The sequence below is a fragment of the Arvicanthis niloticus genome, chromosome 12 (assembly GCF_011762505.2).
Source record: "Arvicanthis niloticus isolate mArvNil1 chromosome 12, mArvNil1.pat.X, whole genome shotgun sequence".
Taxonomy (NCBI): domain Eukaryota; kingdom Metazoa; phylum Chordata; class Mammalia; order Rodentia; family Muridae; genus Arvicanthis; species Arvicanthis niloticus.
In genome coordinates this window covers 74,035,974-74,055,355 of record NC_047669.1, presented here as the reverse complement: position 1 = coordinate 74,055,355, position 19,382 = coordinate 74,035,974, and the positions used below count along the sequence as shown (strand labels likewise).

Here is a 19,382-nt window from a genome sequence, read left to right as displayed (position 1 = left end):
GGAATATCCTGCAAACCTGGAAGTCATCCCTGGAATCTAGAGGAGAACATTCATTTCCTTGAAAAAAAAAATCCCCCACGTGTGTGTGTGTGTGTGTGTGTGTGTGTAGGCATGCATGTTTGTGTACACATATGTGGATCTCAGAGGACAACTTGTGGGAACCAGTCTCTCCTTTTACAATGTAGGTGCCAGGGGTTGAACTCAGGTGACTGGGCTTGGCCTCAGGCCTTCTCTCACTAAGCCCTGTTGCTGGCCTGGGTGCATTCATTTCAATGCTCAGTTATTTGTGTCCAGAATTAGACATGGCATAATCTACAGTTCCTGCAACCTTTGAGGATCTTTGGGGATTTCCTGAATTTGTGAAGAGAGGACCTCCCTCCCAGCCCCTTCTGGCTGTTTTGATTTCTCAAAGGCAACATTTAAAAAAAAAAAGTTTCCTTTCATATGCTTTTGGGTGCTTCCAGGAGTCAAGTGCAGGGGGTTCAGGGGGCTCCCTCACAGAGACACCAGTAGAGGGATGTTACCCATACTGCTTAAGGAGAATGGCCACCCTGGGGCAGAAGATCCTTTGCATGTGTAATCTTCCTTTTCGTGACAAAGGGCAAGTTTCACATCCCCAGAAACAGTCCCCAAAAGGAGAAGATGACTCATGTCCCAACCTACACCAAAGAGAATGATAGCTACAGAGCCACTGAGGAAGGGGGTTGGGGGGGGGGTAGAGCAGCCCACCCACAGGCTAAGAAAGGGCAGAGTGCTCCCAGCAAGAGACTGGAGGCCAGCCCTGACCCAGCCAGCTTGGAGGGCAGGGCATGGGTCAAGCTGGAATATAGTAATATTTAGCTCGCCTGGGCAAGAAGTGGTTTCCAGCCACCTACCTTCTTGCTTCCTTTTTGCTTCCTGCCCTCAGCCCTCCTAGGGGAGGCCGGATACAATGTATCTTGATCCTGTGGCTTAGTCATATGCTAGATGCAAAGTGTGTCTCGGGCTACACAGAGAGACAGGGTCCAGCTGATGCTTTATTAGACCCCAGGACTGTGAGTGTCCACCACTGAGCCCTGCCCTGAGGCCCTGGAACTGCCTGGCCTTGGAAAGCATGCCACACGGCTGCAGCAAGTGTCCAGGAAGGCTCACCCCGTGACCTTCTTTCCAACTAAATAAAGCAGTTTGTATTTTGTTCTGCCCTTTGGATGGGCAGACTGGCGTCGAGGGAGACGCCACATGTTGCTGTCTTGGCTTGTTTGTCAGCCCCTCGCTGTTATGCCTCGTGAAGGGCTGCCAGCTGGTGGTGCAGCCGTGAACTCCAAGTCCAAGTTGAAATCAGTCTGAGCAGCGACCCTGTCACCTGTTCAGCCTTCCTCCATTCCCCCAATTCCTCCCCCATCAGGTGTCCTTGGACGGCTCCTCCCACATGCCTCCCAAGATCTCTGGGGCTTTAATATCTTTGTAGAATGGTTGTCGTGTCTTTGACGTTTTTCACAAGACTTTGCTGGGTGTCTGACCTTCTATTCCCCATTTCCTTTAGCCCCGCATGAAAAGACTCTGAGACACAAGAGGTGTTACTACTTTCTATTTTGCAGAAGAGAAAGCTAGGGCCATGAGACAGTAAGAAAGTTGCCTATGACTGCGACTGCACGGTCAACGAGTGGGATTCGAACCCAGGTATACTGAGTTCCCGAGGGCTCACACTTAGCCCTCTCCCTGTGTACTTCCAGCTCTGGAATGTTCTGAGCAAGCTTTTTCTCTCGATGCTTGGGTGAGCCCAGACTACCCTTCTCTCCTGGCCTTTCTTTTTTTCTCTTGTCACTCCTGTCAAATAGTGGGTGGTCCTCTGGGGTCACAGCCATCCACTGCAGCGGATGCTGCTGGTTCCTTCAGTACAGGAGCAGAATGAAGAGTTTGATGCTTCCCTCTCTCTGTAGCACCTCCCACTGGTTGGATGATTCAGGGCATCTGTGGCTTACAGCTTGCCCCTCCACTACCAAAAACCTCTGCCTCCAGGCAGTGCCTAGATCAGCACCAAGGCCAGTGAGGGATTCTGGGAAAGCAGGATCTCCCATCAGGAGACTAGAACATGAAGTCTTGGGCAGCCCAGTCTCTCTGCTCTACCTTAGATCCCGAAGAGCCCAGGAAAGCACATGTTATTTTGCTGACCAGTACTCCTCTGGTCCCTGTGAGTCCTCCCTCTCCTGGCTGCGAGTTGTGGAGAAAAACACTTGAGAGTGTTTCACTCTCCACGCCCATGTACTTAAAATACCAAGCCCATAGGTCATTTTAATAAGGGAATTTGGCTAACAACACATGTGTGCTTGAGGCTGTAGCTCCCACGTCTGCAGGTGCTGGCCAAGCAGGGCCATGTCTGAGCAACCATGGGCCTAGGTGGGTGGAGAGCAAAGCATGTAGTTCCTGTAATTCTGAGCACCCCAGATGTGCCTCTGGCTACCTGGAAGCCATTGTCAATGACAGTGCTAAATCCAGCTGGAAAAATACAAACGAATGGAGGTCAGGTTTTCACTAGGGTCAGGTTTTCACTAGAGTCACGGGGGCAATTTCCACTTTGGAGGACGATAGTGTGTGTGGGGGGTGGATGGTTGGAGGCTCCTGAGTTTGGATTTTGCACAAGTAGTGATTTATGACGTCAGTGGCAGAAAGGTGGTGAGTATAAAGTTTAGGGTCGTTTCTTGTGTTTAAGTGAGGTGGTTTATATTTATATTTATATTTATATTTATATTTATATTTAAGTGTGTGTGTGTGTGCGTGCACGCATGCGTTGTGGCATATCTATGGAGGTTCAAGGATAACTTGTGGGAGTCAGTCCTCTCCTACTACTGTTTGGATTGCAGAGATGAAACTTGGGTTGCCCAGTTTGGCAGCAAGTCCCTCTGCCCACAGAGCCATCTTGCCAACCTGAGCTGAGCGATTTTGAGAACATAACGTCTCATGTTCTAAGTCTTTGCCTTGCACCCTTTAAGGACTAGTAAAATCCATCTTGCTCATGAGTCTGCGGTGACAATCAAATGCAATAATAATCCATGGGATAGTGTCGAAAACACTGTAAGTTCTGCATACACCTGAAAATGCCGATGTTGTGAACACAAGTTTCCTTCTTGTAGGTAGAGTTATGAAAGGGGCTCTAGTGAGAACTGGGCTGTTTTGGAGTCGAGAAACCCTCGTAATGCGAAGCCTGAGATGCTCTGTATTTGTGCCAGGAGGAAGAATGTGCTGGACAGTCCCCACCCACCCAGAATCTCAGAATGTGCTCTTATTTAGAAAATTCCCCTGTGCAGTGAGGTTAAGGCCATGGAGTTCATGCATGATGCCCTTCATGTGGAGTCAGTCCATGCATGATGCCCTTCATGTGGAGTCAGTCCATGCATGATGGCCTTCATGTGGAGTCAGTCCATGCATGATGGCCTTCATGTGGAGTCAGTCCATGCATGATGGCCTTCATGTGGAGTCCATGCATGACAACTTCTAAGAATGGGGAGATTCAGAGACAAGGGTTATCCTATAAGAAGGCAGCATACAACAGTAATTGGGGCATTGAGACTACAGTTTCTACAGAAGGTCAATAGTGGTGACAATCCCAGGAAGTCAGAAGGAGACGGAAGGAGCTAACCATCCCCATTGCCACCTAAGGTGTCTTACAGGCACCTTCATCTTGGCCTTAACAATGAGTGACTGAATCCGTACACATTACGCACTGTATTGCATCAGCCCCGAGACTGCTCGAACACAGTGTACTTGAGGTCTTTGCACTGCCGAAGCTAAAAGCAACAGATGATATGATTCTGGGCATGGTGACAGCACGCTGGATAGTCACAGGTTTGGAAGACATCATTAGAGACCTTCACGACACATTTCAGGCAACCCATGGCTGAAGCCAGCACCGGAGAATGTTAGATGCCACAGATACTCCATAGCCTTGAGCAGAGAATAAAGCTGTCACAGAACCACAAGCTCCAGTGCAGGCATCCTACTGCCTCAGGCTCAGCAGACAGTGTCAGAGATCTGTGAGCTACTCCACAAGTACCTCTTGAACACACACACACACACACACACACACACACACACACACACACACACACCAAGGCCAGCTCAGGACCAAGCCCTGTACCTATTAGTCACTGGTGTCTTCAAGGTCCTTTTCCCATTTCTCCTCTGGCTTTACAATCTTCTGCTGCCCCTAGCCTCTTCCTGATCTCCTTTCTCACTTCTGAGGAATGCTAAGAGAGATGGTCCCTGCCCTCAGGCAGATTAAGCTTGGACCAGTCACAAATGCTGTCAAAACAGAAGGCCCAATTAATCAATGTGAAAAGTGATTTATGGGGCCAATCGGAACTCTTCCTCAGGGAAGGTCACCTGGGAAACGGATCAGTGGGCAACTCTCTGGGCTTTGAAGATGAGAAGACTTGAGCGAGTGAATATGGGGGAGTCGGAGAAGTGGTGGCAAATTCAGAAAGCCCAGAGTTACAAGTCACTAGCTGAAGAGCTGAGCTCATGAGCTGCAGAAAGAAATGGGGGAAGATTCTGGAAACTGACTCTAGGATTCCGTGTTGATGATACCAAGGGCTCACCCATCATGGCTTCTTGCTGAGAAAGAAAGGCCCAGTATGAGGTCTACAGGATGCCTACCTTAACAGCAGCAGGCCCCGGGCTGCCTTTACACAGTGGAAGGCTATAGAGAATGATGAGCAGTTCCCTCAGGTTACACATCAGCACTCTCAGCTTCTGTGGCCCATCCCTCCAAGTCTGCTAGATGCTAAGATAGAAAATGTATGGAATATCCCCTGATGATATATCCACAGGTGTCTGCTGCAAGTGCCCATAGTCTGGCAGTCTTTTTCTAGGGGAGGGAGGAGGGATTCAGGTACAAAAATCTCTTGGGCCATAGAACCCCAATGTCCAGAAATCACTCCTGCCTGGTCCACTGGGCCTCTCAAGATGCAAAATAGACCTCGTCCCCAGCCTTGCCTGACACTACTGTTCTCTTTGGCATAGCCTTTAGCAGATAGACTTCAGACGCTCAGAGATCTTTTAGGAACAGTTCTCTTGACTGGGAGTGCTGCTTGCTGTGGTGGTCATAGGTTGTAGTCTCAGAAAACTTCTCAGTGGCCTTCAGCCATAGTAAAACAGTCACATCAGCTGGAAGTGGTATGGTTTTTTCCTAAGGAGGGTAGGCAGGTAAGCTGGGTTTTACAATAGCCAATGCCTTTTGGGCATGGTTTGATTCTGTTTCCTTTGAGTTTCATTGTGTACCATATAAGAAGAGAAATTGTATTCATGAAGGAGCTAATATGTAGGTAGAAGACTTAATATTGCACTTGGCCAAATACGGGCATTCCATACAGAGCTTTGAGACCGGGGAGAGCAGTGCTCACGTGCAAGCCTTTGGACATCACAGGCAGACACTATTATAATACTTTACTTTATCCTTCTCTCAGGCCCAAACGGTAGAGATTTGGAAAATTCGCCTGTACCAGTTTTCAGGCAAGAATACCGAGTCTGAACAAGAACACAGAGAAGTCTAGATCTAGTGGCTTGTCGGGTCAAGCATCGGGAATTTAAACCCAGAGTCCATCCCCCGAAGCCAGGAGACCAAGAAACAATATATTTGATTTAACTCTGAACTGACCTTTTGTAGTCATGTGGAATATTTACAGAGAGAGGCAGGCGCACTTTTGTATAAGCAATGCATCTGAATCTCGGTCGGCCTGCTGCATGTCTGTCCTATCAGTCCTTAGCTCTGTCCTCTCCCGGCCATGCTTTTGTAGCATCTAGTCATCGAGTATTTATAAATAGTATTTAAGGTCAACCATCAATTTCTCATAGGTGCAGAGAATAATGTCTCATTTAGCATGTTTTCACACTCAGAAACTCAGTGTGTGTTGATTTACTGGGCCTGTTCATTTGTTTTAAGACAGGGTCTCATGTAGCCCAGGCTAACCGCAAACTCACTGCATAGCTGAGGATGACTGAATTTTTGATCCTCCTGCCTCTGTTACCTGAGTACTGGGATTACAGGTGTACAGCACTGTGCCCAGTTTATACAATGCTGGCATAGAGCCTTGGGCTTCATGCTTGCTAGACTACCACCCTAACCACTGAGCTATCCCGGGCCCCAGAAAGCCAGTCCTCTGTAATCCTCAGAAGTACAGAGCAAAGAGGGAAATGTGTGGGTGGTGTCTTTTCTTCTTCTTTTTGCCTGGATTTTATAAGTAGGCAGGGGAAGACAGAGGACTGGAAGGACAAAGGGAGGGTAAGAGTGGATGGCTATGAGTCCCAGCTGGCAATTCCTGAAGTCCTGATGTGGGTGTGTATTCTGATCTCCCTGATCCTGTTGGTAATTAATGATTGACTTATAGCTACATGACTACGCAGTATGCCCCACCTGGTGAACCCACTATGTGCATTATATGGTGAACCCACTGTGTGCATTACATGGTGAACACACTGTGTGCATTCCAGATTGGAAACAAAGCCTAGAAGTACCAGGAGAACAAGTCCTCCTGCCCCAGCTCTGTCACCTTTCTAGTTTGAGGGCTGGAAAGCATAGACTGAAACATGGGGGAAACGCTCAGACCACCCCTCACTGTGTTCTATTCTGTTTTGTGTCTCCACAGGCAAGAGCTTCACTCTGACCATTACCGTCTTTACAAACCCACCACAAGTTGCCACCTACCACAGAGCCATCAAAATCACAGTGGACGGCCCCAGAGAACCACGAAGTAAGTGAGCCCCCTTGGGGCTGATAACTATCTGGGCTGATGTACACAAAGACCCACCAGGTCTCACAATGTATCTGTGCCTTCAACCTCTCTGCTAAAGGGATGTCAGGCCCCTGAAGACAGGAGACCATCCCAGGTCAACTCTCTCATCTCTCAAACATTGTTTCTGTGTACTGGGTTCTTTCTAAAGCTTTGTCTTAGACATCAAAGGGAAATTAGGCCAACTCAGATAAGTTAAGAACAGTTTGGGGTTTTTTCTGAGGCAAGGAGTAGAGCCCCCAAATATACAGCAAAGTTCACTGTGATCAGACACAAGCAACGGACAGATAATTGGCCAAGTAAGGGATGTGACAATGAAGACCTGAAGGTCTCAGTGGACCAGAAGAGGCAGCTTACCATCCATGTTCGTGTTAATTTGTTAAGGCCAGAGATGAAATCTGTGAAAATAATCCTCTCTTCTTCCCTTGAACCGGTCTTATTCTAGGATTGTTTAAAATAGAGTCTGGGCTGGGGGAAGAGCTCTGGGGAAACCAGTAAATATAGAAAGATGGTCTCAGACGGGAGCTCCTGAGAGGAGCCTGTTTAAAAGGGAGTGGGGTTGTTTAGTCTGAAGGAAAGATGTCTTCAGAGTGACTTAGGGACTATCTTTGAGTAAACACTGGAGTGACAGGCTTCCAGGGCCACACCCCGGCCCAGGAGCTGCAGCTAGACTACAGTACCAAGTCTGTAGGCAGATGAGCCCCAGAATGGACAGCAGCTTGCCTCCAAACCATGCCAAGTGCCCCTGGGAAGTGATACCCTCATAGGCTGGGATGAGAAAAAGTGGGGTCCCTCCTGTTCCGAGAAGCTCTGCTGCAGAGAGGTACAAATGCAGCTGCTGAGAACAGGGGCCCTAGAACACAATGAGAAGAATTTTCAGCCTTCGGGACGTTTCAGAACCTCCTGGAACCCCAGTGTCTTGTACAAAATGTGTGTAACAATGAGAGCATCTTTGTGAAGCTTCACTGGATGATGCCGGTGCCCATGAGCTTAGGGAGTGTCAGGGATCCCCTGTGGAGCTTCTGTGCCTCCGCCCTCCAAGTGACATTTCCAATGCTGTGGTAACATTGAGCCTCTGAGGTAGTTCCCTGGAGTGTGATCCTCAACAGGCGACCTTGTCCATACAGGCATCTTGTTTGGGCTCTGAGGTAGGAGCCCTTGGGAATTTGCCTCTCCAAGGCTATCCAGTGGTCACTGTGGCTAAGGCAGCATTTCCTGCAGTCATGGCCATGACTTCTGGAATCTGGACTTCCTCTTCTGGAATCTGGACTTCCTCTGGAACCAGTTACCTCTCTGCCTCCATCTCCCCAATTTCCCTGAATCAGTAACATACAAAGAGTATCCACAGTCAGCAGAATTACCACAGATCAGTGTTCACACTGGCCGCCCCTCCCTCCGCTCCCTGTGCTTGGCGACTCCCTCCACTCTGCCCTCCTTGTTCCCTCCCATTTCACTCCAATCCAGAACCTGCTGAGCTTTTCCTCTTCAACCTCTTTGAGATTTCCCAGCCATGATCACGTTCAGGGGACTATGGGACTTGTGTTGGATAACACACCCTGCTTCTTTAGAGTGTGAACAGCAGACCAACGTAACACAGAGTCAGTCCTCACACAGCCCAGGAAGCCTCTTAGCACTCCCTGGGTTTCCAGAGTAGATGCTCTGGCCTTTGGAGAGGGGGACCTCTCTCAGCCTGACAGAATTCCCCGAGGCTACGAGGCCACGGCCGGGTGCAGGGGACTGGAGAGGAAGCAAGCCAAAGTGATGGCTTAGCACAGGGCCAGGGAAAGGACGAGGTCTAGGAAGGCTGATGCTGAGGGTGACCATGTTCATAGGATGGCTCCTTTAGGTGTCTGTGGCTCTGTAAGGCAGCTGCTGCCCTCCAAAACAGTTTATACAATGGCTGTTCGTGAGGAAACAGTTTAAATAGGAACCTATGATAAGCCTTCTATTTTCCTTATTCTTCCACACCTAAGACAGGTTTTCACCTTGTGCGGGTTTTCTTTGTTTGTTTGTTTGGTTGGTTGTTTTGTTTTGTTTTGTTTTTCTGGAACATTCCAAAGTAATGAGGGAGGAGCTAAGCCTAAAAAAGCGAATGGTGGGGGGGAAGGGAGATGGCCCCCATACTGGGATAGCTGCCTGCCTGCTGTGTAGATAAGTATTCAGATAAAGCATTTGCCACCTCTGCAACTTTATAACTTATAGAACAATCACTGGGAGAAGGGCCCGGGGCACCCCTCTGTACCCAGCCTTTCTTCTCAGACAGAATTGGATGTCAAGGGGAGTGTGTAACAGGGAGAATAAGGTTAACTGTGGCTTAAAGAACTGCTGTCGCCCCAGGTAGACAGCCTTCTGTTTCACGAGGGGCCTCTAGAAGAAAAGCCAAATGCAAACACACAGGCCAACTCCAAAAGCAAGTGTGGGCCATTAATGGCTAATTATACCTCATCTTCCTATTTCTGATTTATTTTTGTCTTTTGAGTTGAGACAGGCTTTTGCTATGTAGTCCTGGTTGGCCTAGAACTTGCTATGTAAACCAGGCTGACTTTGAACTTCTGCCTCCCCAGCCCCCGGGTGCTGGGGTTACAGCTTGTGCCAGCACATCTCATACCCCAGATCATTTCCACTGGTATCCTGCCCACCATCACTTTTCAATGCAATGAGAAGTCAGGGCCCCGTGTGCCCATCAGGGCCACCAGACTGAGGCAGCCACTTTAGATTGAGGAGCTCTGTCCAACCCCTCATTAGTGAAGGATCATGAATTCTGAATGAGTCTGGCCCAAGACCCCTGGTGTTTGCCACATTTGCAACATTGCAAAGTTCTGTCACTTTAGCAAATCAAAGACTCTGAGAGAAAGAACCTCTCTGATCCTTCCAAGAAAAGGGAAATCAGTCCCAGAGAAAGGAAGCAACTTTCCCAGGTTTAAACAGGATGATGAAGCCACAGGGTGGAGGGGGAGTTTCTCACTGTTTGACTTTGGACTGCTACCCACCCACACATCTGTCCATCTGTCTGTCCATACCATGCTGTCTGCACTTCACATCCTGTGAGTTCTCTCTCCTGCCTTTGGAATCTGTATGTGTAATTGTGGGCTGGCTTTCATGATTTCTCATGTTGGACTCAGCTCTGAGGCTGCCGAGTAGGGCACAAAGTAACCTCCACGCCGCCGACATGGTTGTCAGGACTGAAGCCGTGTCGTAGTAGCCTCTGGCTCCAGCCTTTTGCAGTTTAGATGGTTACTGGGCGGTACTAGTAACCCTCTGGCTCTGAGTAAGTCGAAACTTGCTTTTCACACAGTCCACGGGATGTTTCTACGTCTCCAGCCAATACAGAAATCAGTGAGTGCGGGGGAATCCAGTTCCCTAGAGGGGAAAAGTGCCACCAGAAGTTGTTTGTTTTCAGGCAGTAAGTAGACCATTTGATGACTTGTTAACACACTGGACAATAGCTTGATAGAAGATACACTACAAGGATGGTGGTGTGTGGGGGGGGAAGGTGTATAAAAGTGTGTGTGGTATATATGTGTGTGGCAGATGGGTTCATATAGAGGTCAGAGGTCAGAGGTCAAAGGTCAGCATCAACCATCATCCTCTTCTACACTCTACTTGTTCTTTTAGACAGGGTCTCTCTGTGAACCTGTAGCTCATCTGCTGAGCTGTGCTAGCTGGACAGTAAGCTCCAGGGACCTGCATGTCTCTGTTCTCCAGCACTGGAGTTAGTGCAGACGTTCCAAATCACCCAGTCGATTACGTGCTGGGTAGGGATGGGGGTGTGAGTCCTCATACCTGGGTGGCAGACATGCTACTGACTGAGCAATCTCCCCACTCCCAGTCCCTGCTTCATAAAAGGACTTTTTTTTTTCACAAATAGTAAAATTTTAAGAGTTTTTCTATGTTGCTTTGATATTTCTAGAAATGATGTAAAACTCTAGTTCTCGCTCGGCCCACGAGTTTATAATTTAGGAAAGTGTGGCAGTGTTGAGACGTGGGGATATGTGTTTGGAGATGCATTCTCTACATGGAGTTCATGATAGGATTCAGATGCATGACTTGGCTTGGTGTGACAGGAGACATTTTGCTGAGGAAGTTAGGTGAGGGAGCAGCTGCTACATTGGGTCCACCCTGAAGATGAGTCTTGGGAAGTCTTCATTATAGGGTCAAGTACCTCTGACCTGTCGAATAGACTTTATTAGCATGCAGAAAGGTCAAGAAACAAATGCTGGCTGTGTCTGCAACATCCTCTGCCTCCTTATAAAGGTGTATTTGGTGCTGAGATTCACAGTGATGAGAACAAGGTAGAGCAGCTCCCTGAAACTTGGATGCCCATCAGGATGCTGGTCTCACTGTCTCAGTCAGGGTTGTACTGCTGGGAGCAGACATCATGATCAAGGCAACAATTTAAGGACAACATTTAATTGGGGCTGGCTCACAGGTTCAGAGGTTCAGTCCATTATCATCAAGGTGGGAACATGGCAGCATCCAGGCAGGCATGGTGCAGGAGGAGCTGAGAGTTCCACATCTTCATCTGAAGGCTGCTAATGGAAGACTGACTTCCAGACAGCTAGGATGAGGGTCTTAAAGCCCACACCCACAGTGACACACCTACTCCAACAGGACCACACATCCCAAACAGTGTCACTCCCTAAAGCAAGCATATACAAACCATCACATTCCACTCACTGGCCCCCAAAGGCTTGTTCAAACACATGACTCTATGGGGGCCATATTTAGCCACAGCATAATATAAAAGTAGATTTAATCCAACTTCCGAAGCCCCCATAGTCTATAGCAGCCAAAAGTCCAAAGTTCAAAGTCTCTTCTAAGATTCGTTCAATCACTTAACTGGAATTCCCAAAGCAAGACAGGAAACCAACTGGGTAAACTGCAAACATCTCCATGGCTGATGTCAAAGTATTCAGATCTACAACTCCTTTTTCATCTTTGTTGACTGCAACAAACTTCTTTCTCCTGGGCTGGTTCCACTCCCTGCTAGCAGCTTTCCTCAGCAGATAGACCACGGCTCTGGCATCTCTAACATCTTAGGGTCTCCAAGTCAGCTTCAACTTCACAGCTTCTTGCTCCAATGTCTGGGATCCACACATGATCTTCTGGGCTCCTCCAAAGGGCTGACCTCACTTCTCCAGCTCTGCCCTCTGTAGCACTCTAGGCTCTGGCTGACTCCACTCCACTGCTGCTGCTGTTCTTGGTGAGCATCCCATGACACTGAAATCTCCAATACACTGGGGTCTTCTGCTGCAACTAGGCTTCCCCAATAGCCTCTCATAGGCTCTCTTCATGATGCCAAGTCTCAACTTTTTTACATGACCCCTTTAGTCCTGGGCTTCTCACTTCACAACTGAGGCTACACCTTCACCAATGGCCTTCCCTGGCCTCTCACAGTGCCAAGCGTGACTCTTAAACATTACTAAGTCCACCTGCAGCACAACATACAACCTTGGCTATCTCTGGAACACAGCTTCTTTGTGCTCTCAGAAAACACTTCTCAGAAGATTTCACCTCAGTGATGCTGGTCTCTTCTTAATCACCGCTAATTTCTTAGCTCCAGCTAACCAGCATCAATTGTCCCAGGAGTCCCTTCTGTTCTTGACCCTAAAGCCTGAGCCACATGGCCAAAGCTGCTGAGTTCTGCTGCTTGCTGGGGCTGGAACATGCCCCCCCCCCACTTGTTCTGTTTATTAATGCTGGGATTAAAGGAGTGTAGCACTATATCTGGATTTAGTCTTTTCTTCACCTTGAACTTGCTCTGTCCCAGGCCGGCCTTGAACTCAGAGATCTGTTTGGCTTTATCTCTAGGTGTCTACACCATGCCTGGATCTAAATTTAGCTGGGTAGGCTCCTGCCCCAAAGTCCTGATCCCTTCATCTGCTCTCTCCTAGAATACAGGATTCAGCTCCATTCTACTTCCTGGTGCCCCTTTAATATTTAAACCATATATTCTATATTTTTCCTTTCTAAGCTTGCTACACTTGTTTAAAATGCTCTTCATGAGACTTAACCAGAGAACAAAGTCTCTGCTGGGTGTCTCTGAGACTTCCTTTGTCATCAAAGTTAATCTGAGTTTCTTCTCCTTAGCCTCAAGCCAGCTCTTCAGACCAGGGCAAAAGCCAGCTATATTCTTCATCAAAATACCACAAAAACAGTCTCTAAGTCACATATTGAGATTCTTCTCCATTGAAACTTCTTGGGCCAGGTCTGTACAATTCAAATCACTCTCAGTAACAAAGTCTTCCATATTCCTATGAGGATGACCCATTAAGCCCCAGTTAAAGCATTCCACTGCTTTCCAAATCCAAAGTCCCAAAATCCACATTCTTTCAAACAAAAGCATGGTCAGGCCTATCACAGCAATACCTCAGTCCCTGGTACCAATTTTTGTCTTAGGGTTTTACTGCTATGAACAGACACCATGACCAAGGCAACTATTATAAGGACAACATTTAATTGGGGCTGGCTTATAGGTTCAGAGGTTCAGTCCATTGTCATCTAGGCAGGAACATGGCAGCATCCAGGCAGACATGGTGCAGGAGGAGCTGAGAGTTCTACATCTTCATCTGAAGGCAACTGGGAGTCTTAAAGCCCACACCCACAGTGACACACCTACTCTAACAGGGCTACACCTGACAGCGCCTCTGCTGGGCTGAACACTCACTGACTGATCTTTTCTACATGAAATTATCCTTAGAATGGGTCAATTCAAGGGCCTCTCTGTCAGCCAGCTGCTTTTTAGAGAATTTTGTTGAAGTCGCCAGGGGACTATAAGTGCGTGCACACGTTTCTGCATGTGTGTGTACACCTATGTGTGCATGCATGTACATGTGTGTGAGATGTGGGATATGCATGTTTATTGTAGGTGCATCCACAGTGGTTCCCATGTGGAAGCCAGAGGTTGACGTCAAGTGTCTTCATCCATTGCTCTCCTTCTGCCCTTTTGTCTGTCTGAGTCAGGGTCCCTCACTGATCCTGGAACCTACTGAGCTTGAAGTTCTGGCTAGATTGGCTAATAGTGAGTCTCCAGAATTCTTGTATCTCGACCTCACCAGGACTAGGGTTACAGACATGCATGCACTGCCATGCCCTGTTTTTAGACACGGATGCTGAGGTTCTAAACTCAGTTCCTCATACTTAGGCAACAAACATCTTACTGACCAAACTATGTCCCCAGCCTCATGAATATAATTTTCTTCTTTGATTTTGGAGGGACATAGCAAAAATACATGCATATGTACACATACATCTATATCAAATAGAATCTTTATATTTGATGAGTATTTTCTAATAAAAAAGCAAAATGCAGGAAGGACAACTGTGAGCATATGGTGATAATGGACATACAGTCAAGGGTTGGGAAAGAGTGAAGTGGGTGCTTATGGTTTTTTCTTAACACTGAAAACAGTGTACATCTTTTCCGAGATATTCATTTCTCTTGGTAAGAAGAGTTACTAATTGTGTCTGACATTAGACAGTAACCATTATTTGCCCAGCACCTGCCAAAGTGCTGCAGGCATATTAATTTATAAAATCTTGGGAGAAACAGTTAAGGTAGTTGAAGCAAAAGCTAATTAAGAAGCATGCCCAAGGTTGCCTAGCTAATCAGCCAGAATGGAAGCTGAGGAATCCAGACTTTGCACCACGGACACCCAGGTCTGTTTCTGAGAACTGAGGTATTTGGGCCTCAGTGCATTGTGATGCCATATCTCTGATAAGGAGCTTATCAGTGTGGGTGTGACTCACACAAGGCTTGCCTGTAGCTTTGTAGCTGCTCCAGCCATTTGACTGGAGTCAGTCTTCCTTCGGGTGGGTGTACTAAGTTACCCACGTGCTTCCCAGGGGGTTCCCAATATTTAGACACTGCCTGCTGCCACACATGTTAACGATTGGCTCCGAGTGTCACTGAGGACTGCTTGGGGACCTGGTGTCAATGGGACGTAAACCAGGGATAATGCAAAACCTGTACCATTTCCCAAAGAAAAGATTAACACAGTAACCAGAGCGGCCCTGAAGGAGGTGTCTAAGTTGGGATCCCCTTTAGCAAAGGGTCCCGTGTAAAGGTTGGGCGTTCAGTGTGTGCTCTCCGGATTGCCACTGCCAGTCACAGTGCTCACAGTGAATCGTGCCCCGAATGCCTCCCAGGTTGTGGTGTGTTCAAATATCAGACATGTCCATCACTTCAAGATAGAATCACTGTACATAAAGGAAAAATGAGAATTTTTCCTTCCTTCCTTCCAACCCAGATGTGAAGAAAAGAGACAAAGGGTCCAAGGGGGCGCTCTGTATACCTGTTCTCCCACTCTGAAGGCCTTTCAGGCTAAACAGGGGATTCTGGGGGAGCCTTCACCCTGGTATTTTAGTTCCCACTCTGCTAATCTCTCTAACTACCTGGAGACTTAGAGAAGCAGTTCTTAAAAGCATTAATAATAACTGTGCCTAAGAGTTTCTAAGGAGTGTTAGAATCTCTTCCTGTTTATTGTTTTAGTTATATGACACTAGACCTAGAAGAATTTTGTGAGCATCAAGATTTCCCTGAATTCAGGCTAAGACCTAGAAGGTTCTCTGGGGCAACTGAAGATGTGAGAGGAAGGATTATCCTTCTGTCTCTGTGAACAGCAGTAGTCCACTTTGACACTACCCATGAACAACAGTCCATCATGACACTACCTATGAACAACAGTCCATCATGACACTACCTATGAACAACAGTCCATCATGACACTACCCCTGAACAACAGTCCATCATGACACTACCCGTGAACAACAGTCCACCTTGACACTGCCCGTGAACAACAGTCCATCATGACACTACCCGTGAACAACAGTTCATCATGACACTACCTGTGAACAATAGTCCACCTTGACACTACCTATGAACAACAGTCTACCTTGATACTACCCCAGTGAGTCTTTGGTCAATATCCCACTTGTGCACAGAAGTTGCTAAGGTTTAGCTCTTGCTGCCTGAAGCAGGTTCTTTCCAGGTACCAGTAAGACTATAAAGGCATAAGCAAGAACCTCCTCATTTTGGTGCGTAAGAAACATGTAATGAACAAAAGTTAAGCCATTCCTTTGAATGTTTTTCTTTGATTCAGAGCATTGCAAAATCATATTGCTACTTAGAAGACCATGCCAGTGAAGCTGGGGTCTGAGCTAGTACACAGTTTTTGTTAGAATTGATTGTACGAAGTGCAAAAAAAAGAGGGGGGGGGAAGAAGCAATATAATACTGTCTATGGTGAGGCTTCCGTTCCTTAATCTTAAAATGTGTAAAAAGATTTTAGGATCCTTAACTCCGGGACCTGGGCTTTCACCATGGCGCCATCAGACCTGTGGGTGTGAACTTAGGCAATTATCTTAAGTACTTCTTAGTCCTTAGTTTCCTCTTGGGTCAAACTAGGCAATGAGATGAGATAATCTCTAAATTAGTTCCCACTCAAACTAGGGTAACAGAATATTGTCAGCAAAACAGAGGTATAGCTTCCTCACAAACGGGACCCCTTACAGCCACCATCACAGCTGCCTACCCTGAACGCTGTCATCCTTCATGTCCTCAACCATGGCTTCCACAGTAGTTTTCAGATTCTCCCCCTCCAGTCCCCCTCTCCCTCTGCCCTCTGCCCTCTTCTCTCTCTCTCTCTCTCTCTCTCTCTCTCTCTCTCTCTCTCTCTCTCTCTCTGTGAGCTTTGTAACTCATCTTCAAATTCTCTAGCCATAAGTATCACACCTCATGTTCCACATCCCTGATGTCTCCACACCCAGCTTGAGATGCTGTGTCTCCTGTTCACCCTGGGTAACTTTGGGATGCTGATACCTGGCTCTCTGTCCAATAGAGACAATGGCCATATTAGTGTCATGGGACCAAGAGGTTAAATAACAGACTACCTCCAGGGACCCTGAGAGCCTTTTCTGGGACACAGCACACATTTAGAAGATGCCACCTATCGTTTATGTTTGTCTTGGAATCTTGTGGAAAATAAGAAATCACTCTTGACAAAAACAACAACGAAAAAGGAATCCGTGAAATCCTAAACTTAAAAATTCATGAAGTGGACTTAATGCTGCCCCTTTTGAGATGTAATTAAACATTTATGCATTTTGATTTTTTTTATTTCAGATTTTTTTTTTTTTTTTTTTTTTTGTATTTAGGCCCAGTAAATTTATTTTCTGGCATATTATGGCCCCTTAAAATATTCTGGGCACTGTTCCTAAGTCTCTCATGGTTCCAACGGACTTGTCCCCAAATGTTATGCTTTGTGAACAGCTTGAAGAAAACATGTCCTAGTAGGAGACAGCGCCTACCTGAGATCTAACACTCCAGCCCTTCTCAGTATGTTCAAGAGTCAACCGATGAAGAGTCTTACAGTGTTCTAGAAAACAGCAGAACCTCCCCATTGTCTTCCCTTGCTGACCTTAGGGGATTTGTTCCAGGAACCAACACCTCAGATATCAACACAGAATCAGGGCCACACAGAAGCCCCTGATATCAGATGGCAGATTATTTGTAGATAACTCATGTACATCTTCCTGTAGACTGTCGGTCACCTCCGAGTTACTGAAGTAACTAGATAAGGCTACATGAATACCTGTTAGACTGTGTCGTTAGGAAAGTCAATGCGTGTTCAATACGGGCACTTTTTTTTTCCTCAAGTATTTTCAGCCTGGATTTGGTTGAATCCAAGGATGTATCAGCCACAGATATAGCAGGATGCCAGATGACCATACTGGGCTCATCACCCCAGGGTGACTGCAGTCTCTAGCAAGACCTGCACACTGTACACACAGAAAGTAGCTAGTCACCCTTTTCAGTCTCTGAAGCCAAGGCAGGTCTCTGGAGGGACCCCCCACACACACTGTGTGTGAGAGAGAGAGAGAGTGTGTGTGTGTGTGTTGTGTATGTGAGGGGTGTGTGTGTGTGTGTGAGAGAGAGAGAGAAAGAGAGAGAGAGAGAGAGAGAGAGAGAGAGAGAGAGAGAGAGAGAGAGAGAGGGGAGGACACTCCTGTTACCTATGGCTGTTGCTCTGGGACACTCAGCTGTCATGCATTCTCCCATGGAGACAAATGACCTGCCAGCTTGCTGAAGATCTGTAGCAGGCAGGCCCTGTTTTCAGAGCACACTAGCATGCCTACCTCTCCCCTTTCTGAGACAATTTCAATTCTTTCAAGGCCTAACCACTTTCCCTTTTCCGTTTTGAAGGAACTGGAGTTTTCCCAAGGGCTTGGGCTTTCCTGTAAGCTATGTGCTGAGAAAGGCCATTAGGAAAAGGCTGGTACACAGCGTCTCAAAGGACCCGGCCACTGCCACACACACACAGAAAAGGATTTTTTTTTCCCCAAAGTTTTGATTAAATAAGTAAACCTCATCTCCTCGTTTTAGATCCGCATCTGAGTTCACTGTAGCTAATTTGAATCTGCCTCTTCTCGTGTTTTTCCATCTGAAAACATTTTATAAAGTGTCCTGCTCTCAGGCTCTGGCAGTATTAAATGGTGCCCTTAGGAAAGAGGTAGATTGACTAAAATCTATTGGTGTGTGTTGCGCCTGTCAGGTGCCAAATGCCTTCTTAGTGGCTCACTTGTCTCGAGGTCAATCTTAAGGTTTTCCCTGGGAGAACTTGCTGTGTGTCAAACTTTCTCAGTCTCTGTCCATAGTGAAAGCCAAGGTTAGGAAAATATTTAAGTACCCAAAGGGAAGTATTTTTCCTGTGGGTTCCTCCCTCCAGCCCCCAACACCATCCTTAAAGTAACACAGTGGAATTAATCTGCAACTCCCCAGGCCCTTATGAAGTTAAGTTAATGGTGATACATTAATTGTGTGCTCCCAGGAATTCCATAGGCCCAGGTTCCATTAAAGCAAGTATTGACTAAAGCCCGCACTGTTATTGAAAAAAGTTCAGCGTGCTTGCCTGCCCTAAAATGTCCAACAATGGGTGTTTTATTTGCCTGCTGGATCTTGTTTTTATTTTTGTACACCATGGCTGGTAAGTCATATTCTGGTCATTTAAGCCAAAAAAAATGTAAACATTTGAAATAAGTCACATCGTAAGTGCAGGATGACTTTATGGCCCTTTTTTGGAATTCTGTTTCATCCTTACTTGCCTGTGAGTGGCGTTTCTGGTCCACTCATTTTACAAAGCTACGAGAAACGTATGGAGGGATGTTTTTATCCTTAACCTGACCTTGCTCATAGGGTTCCGGTCCCTAATTTCAGAATAGAATCAGAGGGTTCAACAGGGAGTGGGAGAGGGAATTGGGACCAGACCAAACTGGTTTCAAGTCTGACCTCAGATATGTACTAGCTGTGTGCCTCAGTTTTTCCCTCGGTAGAAGGGGTTTCCAGATGCCCACCTTCCAAAGAGATGAAAGGATTAAACAAGATGGGCCAGATGGGCACTGTCACTCTGAGGCTAGCTGCCTGACACTAGCTCCTGCACTGCCTTGGCTCTGATAACAAACCTCCATCACAAGGATTGCAAGACCATGCACGGAAACTTCCATGTGAGGGTGCTTCACATAGCCCTGCACAAAAGCACCCTGTAACAGGTAAAGCACGTGCCAGGAACACATGCAGGTCATTCTCCTTCACCCCCAACCTTTCATTTACCAAGGGGATCAC

The 19,382-nt window shown here is 47.0% G+C and overlaps 1 protein-coding gene across 2 annotated transcripts in view; it reads left to right on the top strand.

Annotated features, from left to right (window-relative positions):
* Runx1 (RUNX family transcription factor 1) overlaps positions 1-19,382 on the top strand; it is a 229,697-nt gene that overhangs the window by 160,373 nt on the left and 49,942 nt on the right. For both annotated transcript variants that reach the window (XM_034515203.2, XM_034515201.2), the window contains exon 5: positions 6,621-6,725. In XM_034515203.2, the coding sequence (XP_034371094.2) occupies positions 6,621-6,725 (105 nt within the window). The remainder of the gene's footprint in view (positions 1-6,620; positions 6,726-19,382) is intronic.